General features: G+C 42.0%; 2 protein-coding genes across 3 annotated transcripts in view; both read right to left on the reverse strand.

The window, feature by feature from the left end:
- The window catches only part of LOC128755934 (ankyrin-3-like), a 98,764-nt gene extending 90,871 nt beyond the window's left edge, over positions 1–7,893 (reverse strand). Inside the window, exon 1 of the mRNA XM_053860160.1 lies at positions 7,666–7,893. Coding sequence (XP_053716135.1) covers positions 7,666–7,698 — 33 coding nt within the window. The 5' untranslated portion in view covers positions 7,699–7,893. The remainder of the gene's footprint in view (positions 1–7,665) is intronic.
- A 2,196-nt stretch (positions 7,894–10,089) lies between these two features.
- acsl5 (acyl-CoA synthetase long chain family member 5) lies at positions 10,090–16,093 on the reverse strand. Of its 2 annotated transcripts, XM_053860393.1 has the most exons (20): positions 15,938–16,093; positions 15,743–15,851; positions 15,034–15,098; positions 14,853–14,954; positions 14,683–14,782; positions 14,277–14,455; positions 14,167–14,199; positions 14,048–14,099; positions 13,838–13,911; positions 13,689–13,766; positions 13,482–13,616; positions 13,262–13,396; positions 13,101–13,196; positions 12,126–12,198; positions 11,953–12,041; positions 11,325–11,441; positions 10,869–11,012; positions 10,602–10,703; positions 10,453–10,524; positions 10,090–10,227 (listed from the first exon to the last, which is right to left on the reverse strand). In XM_053860393.1, the coding sequence occupies exons 1-20, from the start codon at positions 16,091–16,093 to the stop codon at positions 10,090–10,092; spliced, it is 2,049 nt and encodes a 682-aa protein (XP_053716368.1). The 2 variants fall into 2 exon arrangements, with proteins under 2 accessions (XP_053716368.1, XP_053716375.1); XM_053860400.1 differs by lacking the exons at positions 14,853–14,954; positions 15,938–16,093 and having other exon boundaries at positions 15,743–15,845.
- Positions 16,094–16,301: the final 208 nt, after the last annotated feature.

Raw genomic sequence — 16,301 nt, forward strand, 5'->3', positions numbered from 1 at the left:
ATTCAAAATGCGTCCAAACAAAGGTGATCGCGAATAGTCGACTAATCGGAAAAATAATGAATAGATTAGTCGACAACGGAAATAATGGTTATTTGAGCCCTACTTGATTCTTTAGTAGATACAAATACGTTGGGTCGAATGGTGACGTACAGACAGAAAGAAAAACTTGATTTGTGTTTAGCATACAGAAGTGGAGAAGCATTCATGAAATCTGACGCCAACACGCTCAGTGTGAGCGTTCACTGATGTTTCGTCAACATCGATCCACTTCACTTGGTGTCAGGTAGCTTGTGTGTGTGTGTGTGTGTGTGTGTGTGTGTGTGTGTGTGTGTGTGTGTGTGTGTGTGTGTGTGTGTGTGTGTGCACGCTCGTGCTTATGACCTCACCCGACATCAGACTAAGCACTATTGTAATCCTAATCTTTTGATCACACGCCAGAGTTCATTGTCACAGGTGAGGTCAGCAAGAAAGGACCTGAAAATAAGGATGTTGGCGTCCCACTTTTCTACACGTCTTCAGTTTTCAACGTCGCAGCTGAGAGAGCAAACTTGTCAGCAGTAGTTCTGGTCCGAAGCCTGTGATTTCAGTGGCACCAGGTCTACAAGCAGCCCCCAGTGTGGTGACACTAACATGAGATAACAACTGTAGAGCACACACAAGCATTTTGAACGCACAAACACGTCACACACAGAGAGTCAGATGATATTTATGTCCACTAGTAGTCAGTCAAACATTCTTCTACATTGGTTTATTGGAGTCAACATTTCCTCATTCCTCATTCTTTTTTTTTTTAGTATATATTCCCATTTTATCAAAAATGTCTGCATTTTTTTCAACCCCTATTTAGGTTTCACCTCAACTTGTTTTAAATCACCCTTCTAGTGCAATTTTAGAACTACTTTATGAGTAACAAGCAGGTTTACTTAATTTCATATTTTTACTTTACAAGCATTTTACAATTTCTATACTTACTTCTGATTTTTCACACATTGCACTTGCATCCTTATTTCACATGCACTTTTCTCCATTCATAAGTTTGTTCCTTTTTTTTTGTTTCACTTCTTTGAAACTTAAGAAGATTTCAAAGAATATTCCCACGATTTTCCCATCTCACCACCACAACAACCAAAAGGTCAGTGTACATCGCAGCTAGTATGAATTGAATGTCAGACGCAGACCTCATTGGGCAATCTCAGAAAAAGGAGCTCATTTACACACAACTGACACACACACACACATGCACACAACTGTAGAAAAGAAACAGACACACAAAGGGACCGTTTCCAGCTTCATTGACAATCCGTCTTTGTCTCTGCACTAATGCACTTGCACAATGATCCTGGTGGTGAAGAGGACATAGCTCTGAAGCGTCTCGTCACCACTGCGGAGAACGAATCTGTGAGTTGCAGTTTCCACACAGAAGCAAATGTGAGAGAGGAATTAGAAGTCGAAAATATACGAACAAACTCTCAGTTAAGAGCTCATTCTGAAAAGATGAGTCGCGCCTCTATTGGCGACCAATAGCTAAATGGTTCTATTCTCATTCAGATAAAAATTCTATTGCTATATATTGCGTTTACAAGTGAAAAGGCAGGTGTAAAATTATTATTACTGACCGCACAATATAAGTGAAAATCGTGAATGTAGATCAGAAAGATTGATGAGATTTAGACAGTTATTGTATTATGGAACTTGGGAAAGAGGCAGAAAAATACACTTCAAAGGTCAACTACCGCAATTCCAGGACATTTCAAATGAATATGAAAAGAAAATAAGACAGTCAATGGACTAATACCCTTATAAAAGTGCAATGGAACAAATCTGGATCTTTAGAGCCAAATAAAGTCAGCACAAGTGTATACATGAGGGAGGAAAGAGGACCTTTGTCACCACACGATCTGTGGCCCACAGCTGGGATGTATGTGTCAATAACATTTCAACTACAAGAGCGGTTGCCTAAAAAAAACAGATCAGTCATAGACAGTTTTGGGAACACAGCTGAGTGTGAGGGAAGAGTGAAGGAACAGCAAAACAGTCGCCATGGTTACATGGAGCTGTGTACTGGCATGTTTGGCTCCATGATAATCAGAGGGTGAAATAATAAGCATGACAGCACAACTACTGTCCTGTGGACACTTTGTTTGCTCATAGTTTCACATGCACAAACACATAAAGGAGGAATTCAAGATGAGACAACTAAGAACGGAGTAATAAAAACAAAAAAATCGAAATTGAAAATGCATTGCAATTCTACCTTCCCCCAACTCAGTACAGACTCAGCAAATGCTCAGATTCTAGTCCACAACAGCCTCAACACACACCGCAGCTGGCAGCCTCTCAGATATTAGCCAGTCCATAAACAACTGATGACTAATAAACTTATCATGAATTGGACGGCAGTGAGACACTTATCAAGATCCAGCTCATGATATGATACCATGAATACCAATTTCATTTCTCTTCTTTTTCCACTACTTCAGTACACAAACCTACTAAATAACAACATTACTGAACAACAACATAGATAAAAAAACATTGCAACTTGTAAAGCAAAATAAAGAGCTATACAAAGTGCCTAATAGAACATAAACAGTGTATGCCCTTTTCAATGATCAATGAACAGATCAAACCCACAATGTAAACTTCACACATCACTTGCTGCAAATGCTGCAATGTTACCTTATAACCTGACAGAACGCTTCTCTTATCATTGACTTCTAGAGGTGAAATTAGATGCTGCAAGAGAACATGCTGCTTGTCCAAAACAATAAGCTACATTAGCATTGTTTTCACTGGTAGTTCGCTGTGGTTAGCCTCCTAGGTTAGCCTCTTGTTTACTGCGGAGGCTGACTCCCTGAGTGTACAGGTCGCAAAATGCAATTCAAAAGTCATTTTCCTCGAAGAGCTGGTACTGTGGGCGTCTCTGCAGCATCAAGAAATGTCTGCTTTGTGTCATCATATTTACATCATGATGTAATGACAATACTCATCATGTACCCATGTACACAGCTTATTTAAAAAAAAATTAAATGAATTACAATAAAAATCTGCTTATACAAAACTAATTGGATCGGCCCATCAAGATGATGTCATAAATGCCCATATTGGCGCCGATAAATCGGACAATGGTTTGGGTGAAGAGGTAACACCCAGTTAGGAATGGGCGATTATTTATCGTACATGATATACCGGCAACACCATCTTCACGACGACAATTCTGCATCTCACGATAAATTAGATAAACAGGTGACACACTCGCTGCACTGGACTTGCACACGTGAACATGACTCCAGCTCCGCAGCATTTGACAGCCGACACCAGCGTGTGACAGTTGAGAGTGTGGTGGACTTTGGTTCCCGATCGTAGCTTTAAACTAATTTTTAATAACGGGAACCTTTGATAATGACATTGGTCGACCCAGAGTCTCTGGATCCGTGTTTACTTTATTAGATGGAGTGGTTCTCATTGGTTCTCTGATGTGGTCGTCTTGGTTCACATCAACACATGCAGGTCTCCCGCTGCGGTGGCACCTCGGTGAAACACAGTGGTGAAAATAGTTGGATATTGGACAGAGCTCCGCTCCTGTATTGGCGGCGGCGTCCTCTTCCACATCCCCATTAGGGTTCAGTGATCGTGGACACACTCTCACAGGCAGCACTAGGGACCATCAACAAATTCTAAAACGTTCAAAGTAATCGTGAAATATTAAATAAGGCAAAGAAAAACAACCATTTTAGGAGAGACATGAAACATTGAATTTCTCATCTCTACACTTGGTTGTATAGTAACTATTATATCTAGACATAAACAAATTACGATGCTGGAGACAAACTCCAGTAATAATTTTCGTCATGAAACTGTTCCAAGAGAGACTGTAGTGTGTACAACACATGGAATAGAATGAAAATGAATTTAGTGTGATAATTATCATTACTGCCAAAATTACTACATTTATCGTGATAACTTTTTTTGTCAATCTCACCCATCTTTACACCCAGTGACAAGTGAACTAGTGGACAGGAAACTTAAAGTTGTGCAGAAAATTAGAAGTAGACCATGTAAAGCTCAGTTTATATGACTCACTCGGCATTCATGTGCGACATCAGTCTGATAATCACAAGTTCTCAGGGCAACGGTGTCAGCTGGTACAGGGAAGTCAGTCATTATCAGACAGCTATATTCTCAGCAAACAAACACCACTGAATCTGACTTGACATGACCTCACCCCCGACTGCAGTCATGTGTACTCACTACAATACTCCTCTGAAAGCCCAGTGAATCAATAAGCCCCGGAAACAGGCTGAGTCAGCTCAACTAGACTTTTCTGGCTACAATGAGGCGGCGGTCCAAACACACACGGTGGATAAATTAATACACAACCGGCGTGGACAGGTCGACGAAGCAAATCCTTTGTGATGAGTCTAAATAGCAGTACAGCCACTGAACAGTGGCTGGGCATGGAGAAACTACCACCACAGAAACTGACCTCTGAGGAAGACGACGACCTATATTTGTGGAATGAAATCTGTCCATCTAAAATCTAGTGGTGGGATTCCATAAAACAAATTAATCTAATTAATAAGATGATTTGTGATTAATTCATCTCAGTTAATCACAGTTTAATGGCATAAGAATATTTTCCACAAGAAGCCACATTTTTCAATTGGAATGAATTTGATCAAATGATGGACCCATACATACATTTAAATAACAAAATATTGTTTATTTTGCATCAGTTTGACGACAGCACAATAAATCATGATGGTGGCTATATTCAAAGTTTTTATATCACCTTATTTAAACTAAAGCTCTTTTAATGTCTTGAAAATATTTGTCTTAAATTGAAACTTGCCCCTTGTAGCGGAATAACTTCGACAGACGTTGAGTTTCAATACTGACAATACTGGTGCATTTATTCTGTTTGCACCGTGAAAACTACAGAATAATAAACAGAAAAACACATCCATATTACACAACGCATTCATCTAATCCATATACTATATGCATATGCGCCTGATAATCGCACCTCATTTCACCTTCCAAGAGCGCTAAATAAAACAGTACATCTCTCTCTGTACATCAGGAACAACGTGTGTTGAGCATCTCCGCACAAGCGTTCATGCATGCGCAGGAGTGTCAGTATAGTTGATTGATACAATTGAATGAACAATGAAACTACAAAACAAAACTGCAAACTGCCTGCTATTACACCCCCATAAGTCCAAGTAACGTATTCTCAGCGGATTCCTCCATGTTTGTTGTTGTTGTTGTTATCATCCTAGCTGCCACGTGTCTTGTGCATCAGTGTGACCAGTGGACCAGGAACTCCTGCACTTCCAAAGGTTCCCTGTTGTCTGGAGAGCAAACTGTTTAAATTAAATTAAAACGATTAAATGCTTAAATATTTTAACATGTTTTTTTCTGTTGTAATTAATTTATCGTAATTAATGATCTCTCTTGTTGTGGTTGTGAACGCAGACGGGAGTAGAAAAGGCATAGGCGGATAAATGGTCAGTTTTTCGTCCTCTCATCCCTGACTAGCCAACATGACCCTGAGGTGCTGGCACACTTCATGCAAGGACTCATCCCTCGATCATTCGCCTTTGGACATGGTCAGCAAATGTGGTGGAGCAAGACCTGGGTTTCAACTAGAACATGAGGCAAGACAAATGACAGGACTTTACTTCAACATGCTGGTCCAATGAATGTCATTGCAAGGATCTGCTCCAAGACCATTAGTCTGGTCACATTACGCCGATTTCATGTGACTGACAAGATGATATCTGTTCTTCACAAACTCAACTACCAGTCAAACTCTTCACCTGGACTTCAGCTGACCCTCCACAGTTCTTGAGACCAATAATGTCCGGTCATCATGTGCTGACTCTCTGCGGTTCCTCTTTCCCGCCTGTTAATGGTCGACCACAGATTGCAGTTGCAAAGTCAGAGCATCTCCTCCGAGTTGCTGGTGGAAGTTTATTGCAGCAGAGCAAACACACTCCACCCACATCCCTGTCTAAAGCAAATGAACAGTCATCACACCCAGGAGTTTCGGCCAGCCTGACTCGAGACAATGACACTTCCAAACAGCATTTATTTTAAGACAAACACGGACGGCTGTGAACGACTGGTCACGTACTCCATGTTGGAGTGTTGGAAACAGTTTTGTCACCTGTAGTAAATAAGTTGAGGGTCACAGGGCATAACAATGTCAAGATGTGTGGCAATGTGTTCTTCATAAACATCCCACTTCGGTAACGTCAGGGGCCCTGCACTGGGATTTTGACCTGCAATGCTGAGATTTTACCAGCGTATGACGAGTTTTTCACTATTCTCGTCACCAAGTGTTCAAGTGAGACTCACAACTTTTAGTTAAGGATGTGCAATGTGCTCTTCCGTTCTCCTAACTGCGCTGAGAAAGAATCCGGGGGAGAATGTTTCTCGGGGTCAGCGGAAATACAAGTGACAGCTAAACATTAATGCAGGTCTTTCTAGTCAAGTTAAAGAACACGCAGGCAACTAACTACGCTATGTTGCGTGATTTAACATTCCATGTTTAATGATTACATAAGTGTGGTAAACAGCCAAAGAGAAAGAAAGAAGTGGTGCAACTCCAAATGGAAGCGAAAGCCGTGTCGTCAATGATTAGTCAGCAATACTGATAATGTTTGCCAGACTGATCGCAATATTACGAAGACGGCTCAAAGTTGATGACCGCTGCAACGTAATCCCCAATCTAGAAATCAGAAAGCCAAACACCGTCTGCTGATGTGAATATAAAAACAAACAATACAAACAACAAAATACACCAAAACATTTTGGTCACTTCACTCACTCACTCCATCAGTTACATTTGGGATTCAGCTACATGACATGCTCATATAAATGTGTAAACCTTCCTCTACTGCTGATGTGCTGAATTGTGAATCTATAAACTCTTTTACGACAACTATTGCACATCTTTGGCACAATGCTTGTACTTCAATGTTTATTGCATTATGCAAGTCCCATGTGATTGTTACAAAAACTAGTTTAATGTCAGCAAAATGAACAATTCTTTTTTGTTCATCTCTGTGATCTGCAACACTGAGGCTTCTATTCCTATCCACATTCACTTCGACTCAAAGGGAATAGCTGACATGTAGTAGTAGTAGATGACGATTTAACATTCGCAACTGGACAACAGGTCCGAAAGCTGACAGGAGTCTTGCCATTCATACATATTGGCTTGTCAATATTGACAGGAGCAGAGGAAACGCCCCCACTTTTAATAAACACCATTCATCAAATGAAGGAAGGGTGTCAAAGGAAAAATGTCAGGTATTTGATTTAATAAATGTACGCCTCGCCGGCGATGTTGATCAACAACATAGTATTGAAAATAGCAGGCAACAGGAAAAGGAGAGTCTCGTGAGATTCTGAGGGATTAGAGGACATTCCGCCCGGATTAATGCCAACAATAAAGCAACACTACATAATAATTAACACCATGTTAAAACGAATGTTGCACAAAGCGAAAGCTCTCAAATCACTGTTTCAATGAACTGGGAAAGGACAACTTTCTTGACAACAACCGCGCTCGACTGCTCAAAATAATCTCCAACTCAAATAGATTATCATCAAAGTCAACGTTACACGCGACTAAAGAGGGTTGAAGAAACTTACCTGCCCGTCGAGTTCACCTGCAGCGGAAGCCATGTTGCTCCAAGTTCTCGGGCAACGCTGTCTGAGCACCTCACAGGTCCCGGATGTTGGTGAAACACATTTAAGCAGGAAACAGCAGCAGATTTAACGACTGAAGCGCCTTGTGTGGAGCTTCCTCATGTGTCCGGTGAGAGCGGGTGAGGTGTGGGCAGACACCGGCGGAGACTCCGGGAGAGGCGGCGAGGCGTTCCAGTGCTGCCCCGACCCACTGACTGTGACTGCAGCTAGACACCAGTAGAGGGCAGCACACACCCATCAAACCGGACTTCATTGTATCATAAAAGGTAATAGAAGGAGCGTTATATACAGTCGACACCACTGCGTATTACCATATTCATAATGTCTCTACTATTCCCTTAATTGTATGAGTTGTATTTCGTTTCAGTTTGGTCATTTATAAATTTCTATAAACCGCCATTAGATCATTTGATGTGTACCGTCATGTTCATAATTAAATGGATATATTGGAAATATTTTTAGGTCAGTTTAATTCTTTAGAGATGTCATGCACGTAAACTTTGCAACAATCGAAATGTCAGTGTGTGTCTTTTTGTTGTTGTGCTGTTTCTGGTGGTGGGCACTAGTGGGCGCAAGTTTGTGACGACCTGAGTAATCAGACCTGTCTTCTTTTTACATGCATCTCAACTCAAGTAACCTAACTTTTGGAGGTTATGCTCCTTGTATGGAGGATTTTTCTTTAATAAACAGCAGTCCTTTGCAAGTTGATACCGTTTGTATTCATTTTGGGCATATATATATATATATATATATATATATATATATATATATATATATATATATATATATATATATATATATATATATATATACTGTGGTACCTTGGTTTTCGAACGTCCCAGACTTCGAACAAATCGGAGTACGAACAAAAATTTCGAGATTTCTTTGCTTCGGATGTCGAACAAAAAAGGCCGGAAAAAACATAACGTGCGCACATTCAGAGCTGGATACGCACCAGGCACCTCTTCACTTCTGAAGAGACGTCACTCACTCAGCAACCCCTCCCACATGCAGCGGCCACACACATAGAGGAACAGCGCACCTGCAGCAGACACTCTACATTCACTCCTACAAAAGACTATTTTAAGGCTTGAAATGTATTATTTGGAACAGATTGTGGTCGAGAACCGAGCAACACTGGTATATATATATATATATATATATATATATATATATATATATATATACAACAATTTAATTTCACAGTTTGCTCTCCAGACAACAGGGAACCTTTGTAAGCGCAGGAGTTCCTGTTCCACTGATCACACTGATGCACAAGACACGTCGCAGCTAGGATGATAACAACAACAACAAACATGGAGGAATCCCTGAACAAAAGCAAACAAAAGCAATCTGTCTATTCAGGGATCTTTTTCACTACACTATGGCCAGGGTCTTCGACTACCCTGAATGTACTTGAAATTCTAATAACATTGAAATTCTAATACAAATATTTTCAAGACATTAAAAGAGCTTTAGTTTGAGGCTATTGTGCTTTTGTCAAACTGATGCAAAATAAACAATATTTTGTTGTTTAAATGTATGTATGGGTCCATCATTGGATTCAGTAATATACCAAATTCATTCACATCACAAATTCTCTAATTAACTATTTTTTTAATCGAATCCCATCCCTAATACACACACACACACACACACACACACACACACACACACACACACATATATATATATATATATATATATATATATATATTCAAATGGCACTTTCGAACGTATAACGTTATCATCATATTGACCATTTGAAGGCAGTAATGATGAGTCTGAGATATGACTTCTTGTTAAACCGTGAGTGGGTTTTTCCCACACCCCGGCCTCAAGAGGCACTTAAAACTCTCGCACATCAGTCTGTAGTACGGAACCAGCTCTATGGGAAGACTGTGGCCGCGCTGTCTTCCACTCGGTGGTCAATGCTTGATCGTTCAGCAACGTGTTGACAGAAACCATTATCATCTAAGATTGTTCCACCAAAGAAAAATGCAGTTGAAAGAAAAGTGTAAACAGATTATGGGTGTTTGATGACCATTGTTTCTGTGGTAAATCATATATTTTATGACTCATCCAGTCTGCTTGGGTGACGGAACATAAATTCTAATCAAATATGAAGCAGTACGACCCTCCTGGGAACTGCAACGCTTCACTGTGATGATTCACTGGTGCTGAATCCAGCGTGACCTCCACCGTGTTTGCTCTGAGGGAAGATGAGTTTACCAGAACTTCACGGTCTCAGGTGTCTCCACGATGACCAGTTCCCAGAATATTTGCTGGTGTTTTTGTCTCACTGTTGTCTTGTGTTCAGGCAAATAAAAGAAGACCTCACAGGTTGGTCGTAGTGGGTCATGTAGTTTATTGGATGTTAGCGTACAGGCTGTCAATCTGAGTCTGGAAGAGTGTTTTCAGCTCGGCCCTCTTCGCCTTCAGTGTCGGGGTCAGCAGACCATTCTCGATGGTGAACTGCTCAGGGTGGACGTGCAAATCTTTCACCTGCGCAGGAAAGAACTAGATGAAACAGTGGCACTATGTATTGAAGGGGCATCTGATGATGCAATCATTTCTAGGGCTGTATTCTATGAGGACTGGGCTTGTTCGGTTGAGTTATATGTGGAAGCTTATAGCACAGTCAGCCATGGGGAGAGTGGTGACCACAGCACAGACACACTACTGTTATTATGGCACTATTTTTGCCAAACAATGTTTACGACTGTTCACCTGCTCAAAGGACTTGAGTCCAGATTCTTTTCCCAGCCTGATCATGTCAGTGAGAATGGCCTTCTTCACTTCCTGTTAACACAACATGACCATTGACATTTAAGGGCACATACAAAAACAGAGCCCAAATATGGAATCCTTGGTTTCACCTTGTTTTTGCAGAGCTCCTCAAATGTCCCGTAACATCCCAGACCTTTGGCAAACTCTGGCAGCACCTCAGAGTCAGGAACCACGATAGCTACCAGGCAGGACTACAAAGAAGACATGCCATTACCAGAGCAGACCACATGAGTATCCAAAAAACGAGATGTGGAGTTAATTTTCTTGGTCTTGTTGTTCTGTGGCTGTTTATATGTGTTTGTAAATATTTTTAAAAAGCAAAAACAGATGGCTCGAGGTAAACAAAAACCAGTTACCTGCAGACTGTCTCCATGGACGAAGACCTGGGCCACCGGGCCACTGCGCACGTACACGTTCTCGATCTTCTCTGGAGCGATGTACTCTCCCTGAGCCAACTTGAAGATGTTCTTCTTGCGGTCGATGATCTTCAGAACTCCACTCTGGGGGAAACAGAAACACAGAGGAATGTGTCAGCTTTATTTGAAGAGCTCCCACAAACTAAACACTGTTATTCGCTTTCGCCATAATGAGGTCGAGACATGGAGGTCCGGATCTTGGCTCTGGAAATCACTTCACCCAGTAATGACAGGAAACATGTGGCACAACTTCTGGTGAAGCACTGATATTTGCATGCAAAGGATAAGAAACACTGACGCAGTTGATCTTCCTCAGCGTGTGTTTTGGGAAATGTTTCTGTTTATGGTAACTAAAGACATGGCAGCTCGTTCTCTTAATATTTTTGAGGTTTTTACCGGAAGCCACTTCCCAATGTCTCCAGTGTGGAGCCAGCCATCTTTGTCCAAAGCCTCGGCGGTCTTCTCCGGGTCCTTCAGGTACCCCTTGAACACGTTCCTGCCCTTGATGCAGACCTGGAAGTGACCAGCAGGGGGGTAAATGTTAGTGGTTTAATAAAGCAATTCATTAACTTACACAACTGTGGATGGAGTTGTCAATAGATTAAAAAAAAAAAAAATCATCATTAATCATACTAAAGTGAGTAAAGCGTTAAGTTGCGTCACGTTTTGTGTCCATTCCAATCAACACAATAGTGGCCAATAGTGTTTACAAAGTTATGCTCAGCATAACTATCAGCATGTTATTGAGCCTTTTCAGTGCCTCTGAGGTTATTGTAAAGAATGTTCTTGATGGTATCTCTTATGTTGTTGTTGTTGTTGTTGTTGTTGTTGTTGTAGACAAATGCATGAGGAAAACATTCATGGACACTGTGGTGCTGATAACATCTTCATTTAACTTACATTTAGAAGAGATACAAAACGTGTGGTTAGCCTTTAATCACAAGTTCACTCAGCTTTAGTGTGATTCATTGAGATTAAAACTTTTACTCTAATGGCAGCCCTAATTGTGGAAGTAGTTATTGACCTCTCCTTCTCCGTTTGAGGCAAAATAATTCATCTCCTCGACGTCCACCAGCTTCACAAAGTTGCAAGGCAGAGGAGCCCCAACATGTCCTGTGGTGCAGAGATCATTTATTTTAATTGGTCTTCCAAATATACATTTTTAAGCAGAGTTTAATGGACTTGGAAGTGACGGACCTGGTGTGGCATCCCCAGGCATGGTGAAGGTGCAGCCAGCTGTACACTCAGTTTGACCGTAGCCTTCAAAGATCTGTTGAAAGAGTTGTTAGTTGCAGACGTTGATAGTTAGCTACTTCACTATTAATGCTGAAACCACAAGTCAGGCATTTGCATTTTGATTGAAATTTTATTGAAATGAGGTTGAGTCTGGTTCCCTCAAGGTTTCTGCTTCAGAAGTGGGTTTAATTCCCATAGGTTCCAGGTTGTTGATAGCTAGATAATAATAGATTTTTGTGTTCCTAGTAGTTATGCTTCCAAAAATGCTACGTTTCTCACTCAAGTGAGGAACTTTGCGCTCCAACTCCCATGACACTACCAAACGTGGACAACTGTATGCGATATAAAACTGAAGTCAACAAGCAAAAGAACAAAAACAAGTGTTGAAAAGAAGGAAATATTGCCAGATTAAACGATAAAATGAAACACAAATACAAACTTGAAAAACAGTAGAACTGTGAAAAAGATGTAATATATTGAATACACAACTAAAAAAATGTAAAACTACAAGTAATAATAAGATCACAATTTCAGGTATCTGTTTTTACGTAAGTGGACAGCAATTGGCATTACTTCATGTCCATCTAGCCATCATCCTAGGTCATCTGAAAAGCTCCAGTGTATCTGGGGTAACAGTGAGGCATGTCCATGGTAAGTGTGGCAATGTCATTTTCTCCAGTATGTTCTGGGTCTGCATCTGGGCCTTCTCACTAGCCAGTTCTTCACCTTATCTCAAGGGTTAGTGGAACCATAGGTGACAAGTGAATGGGTGCATGTGCCCGTCTTCAACAGGACTGTCTGAGACAACATCCTCATCATAATTTTTTTACAAAGCAAAACTATCAGTAAATGAAATGGGCACAACCAAAGAATAAAGTAGTCAGAACACCATGTCTGGATGCGATTAAAATGCTCCCACAGGCTTTGTTTTATTACCTGGCAACCCAGCGCTGCTCTGAGGAAGTTGAGGACTGAGGGAGAGATCGGCGCAGCTCCAGTCACCATGACCCTGACTCGGCCACCGAAAGACTCCTGCAGTCACAAATACTGCCCAGTCAGTCTCCGTTAGAGTGACCCCTCTGGTGTGATGATCAGACCTGGACTTTGTTGAAGATGAGTTTGTCCCAGATGCTGTTTTTCCTGATGATTCCATCTCGGACTTCAGCATATTTTCTCTCCACAGCAAAGTTGAGGAGCCACTTCTTGAAGGGTGACTTGGCTCCACTCTGAACCTGAACCGCAATTTATAAAAGAAGCAGAGAAATATGAGGTCAGTTCTCGAGGTCAAAGTGCAAGTCTTTGGGCATCATTACCAACTTTGTCGTAAACTCTGTTGAGGAGTCGAGGCACCACAGGGAAGATGGTGGGCTGCAAGGTCTTCATGTCATCTGGGAGAAGTCGAATGTCGCCTTGGAAGAAGCCCACTTTGGCTCCAGCACCATACATCACCACCTGCAGGTTTTATTCTTGCTCAGGAGAGTCGCAGATTTGCAAGTACTGTCTTTTAAATGGGCACAAGTTGACCTGCACGACTCTCTCGAACATGTGAGCCAGAGGCAGAAATGAAATGCTGACATCATCAGTCGTGGGTTCCACCGACGTCTGGAGGAAACAAGCCCAGTTCATATGAAACCTGAAGGAACTGATGAAGACAATCCAAAATATACAGCAACCTCAAAGCTTTTGATGACACCTGCAGCGTCGGCAACAACGTTCTCATGAGTCAGCATCGCTCCTTTGGGATTCCCTGTCAAACACACTTCCATATCAACATTCAGTGTTTTCAGATTAAATAAAGCAAAGAGGGGGCAACATTATATCGTCGTGGGGATGTTTATTCAATGGTCAGTCAAATCCCGCTGTGAGACTGATGCACCTCTCACCTGTGGTTCCACTGGTGAAGCAAATGATACTCAGGTCTTCAGGCTTTGGCGGCTGGTGGGCAGACACTCATCAATAACACATCACCTTCTGTTCTGTGTTTGGAAAGTTCTCTACTCACAATAGGAGTGCGGGGATTCGCTTTACCGACAGCCTGTGAAGAAAAAAAGCAATTTTATTAAGCTGTGGATGATGAGCATCATGTGGACCCTACCACCATTTTTTCACCACCTCCACATCCTGCAGGGCCACGACATCCACTCCACACTTGGTTCCTCGCTCCCCCAGGTCAGAACTGAAGGAATCCATCACGATGATGGTTTTCAAAGCCGAAATCAGACCCTTCTCCCTGTTCTGCAGCAGCGTCTCTACCTTTTTGTCGTTGTCACACAGCACTGTGGTGATATCCGCTGCAAGATCAATAAAGCTATTTGTACTTTCGCCATCGCATATGGATCATTTTCACAAGCCAAAAATGTTGGAGTCCTCATAGAGTCCAATGAGTCACAAATTCTAAATTAAGATTTGAGTATCATTAAGCTAGCTGCAGTGAACTGTGTCTCAGTGGGGCACCAGCAGGCGCTTCTGCACTCGGGTTGTTCAATTAAGGCTAGGAGGGGACCGAGTCTCCAATTACCTGTGTCGATAATGAAAACCAGAGCCTCAGGACCCAGGGTGTCGTACAGAGGGACCGCTACCATGGAGTAGGTGTAGCAGGCCAGCTCGCCAATGATCCACTGCAAATGAGGCGTTGAGCAGTGAGACAGCAGAATTACAAGCCCACAGCACGAGGGTTTCACAGCTTACCTCGGGTCTGTTTTGAGCAAAGATGCCAATAAATGTCCCAGGGTTGGGTTGCAACCCCCTGTGGAGGAGTCCTGACCCCAGGTGCTCTGCCCTATCAGACACCTTCAGGGACAGGAAGCAGGTCAAAGGTTAAGAGGAGACCACATTTTCATGATGTTTGTTTGTTGTAATGTTCTTCCACCTGTTTGTATCGAAGCCACTGGTATGGCCGACCGGATTTCCTGTAGCCCAAGCACGGACCATTGCCTGTGTGAGGAAAGCCAAGCTTTAATCATGAATTGTGATTTTTATGGCCAAAATACATCTTGGAAAACATACTAGAATAATGATGCGCCTTATGACAAATGTACTGCACTTAGATAGGAAAACCTTATGCCTAAATGTAAGCATATTGAAACACAAAGTGAATTGGAAAACACACATTCTAGAAAACAAGTACAACAGTAACACCACAGTAACCACTAACAACGATCATGTGAATATCCAGGTACGTCAAACATGTATTCACATATGGCAACAACTTGTGTATCATCGTGCGACATCAACGACCCAGATACATGGTACAACAGGTATGTTACAACAACATGCCTATTCAAGCATCACTTGAACAACTGTGTCCAGGTATGGCATTGTGCAAATCACGGTATGACAAGAACGTGAAATCTAGGTACAACAGTAGCGTGCATATCCAGGTAGGACAACAACATTTCAGTATCTAGATTTGCCTTTAATGTGCGGCCCAGCTACTGACAACAGCATGCATATTAAAGTTGGACAACTTGTGCATCATTGCATTTTCATGTGCAGTTTTTCTAGATCAGGGACAACAACATCCAGAGCAAAATAGCTTGTGTATCTGCCAACAACAAGTACGGCCCCAAACGACTTACCTGAAACTTTCAGACCCCTCTGGAAAACCTCGTAGATGGTTTTGGCCTCACTGTAGTAGTACGACATCAGGTTGTTGTTCTCCATCAGGGCAGCCTTCCTCGCCCCTCCCTGGGTAATGCCAAACAATTAAAGTGAGTTTTTAGGTTTCCCAATGACACCAAAAGAATGTTGCTCGGCTTTGGAGAAATGGTGACCTTGATGCCCGTGGTCTGACAGTTGAGGTCAGCAGGTGAGCGGACAGGATTGGGTCTGTTGTTGAGGTAAAACAAGGTCGCAGCAGCCAGAGCCATCAGAGAGATGATGGCCGGCATTGGCAGAGGAGTGAAGAACAACTGGAGGAGGCAGTCCATGGTGCCAAATGTGCTGAAATAAGAAAGAAAACAACCTGTGTGTGTTTTGGATTGCAGATGTGGGGAACTGTAGTCATGCATTCACAGTCTGTGCTTTTATTAGGAATTTCATTCAGATGCTACACAGCACCGGTGCCCGTAGCCTGCAGGCTTCTTACAAGCATGGAGGCCTGTGGTCGTGGTTACAAGGCATCACTTGTTAACAAGT

This window comes from Synchiropus splendidus, chromosome 1 (assembly GCF_027744825.2).
Source record: "Synchiropus splendidus isolate RoL2022-P1 chromosome 1, RoL_Sspl_1.0, whole genome shotgun sequence".
NCBI classification, from domain to species: domain Eukaryota; kingdom Metazoa; phylum Chordata; class Actinopteri; order Syngnathiformes; family Callionymidae; genus Synchiropus; species Synchiropus splendidus.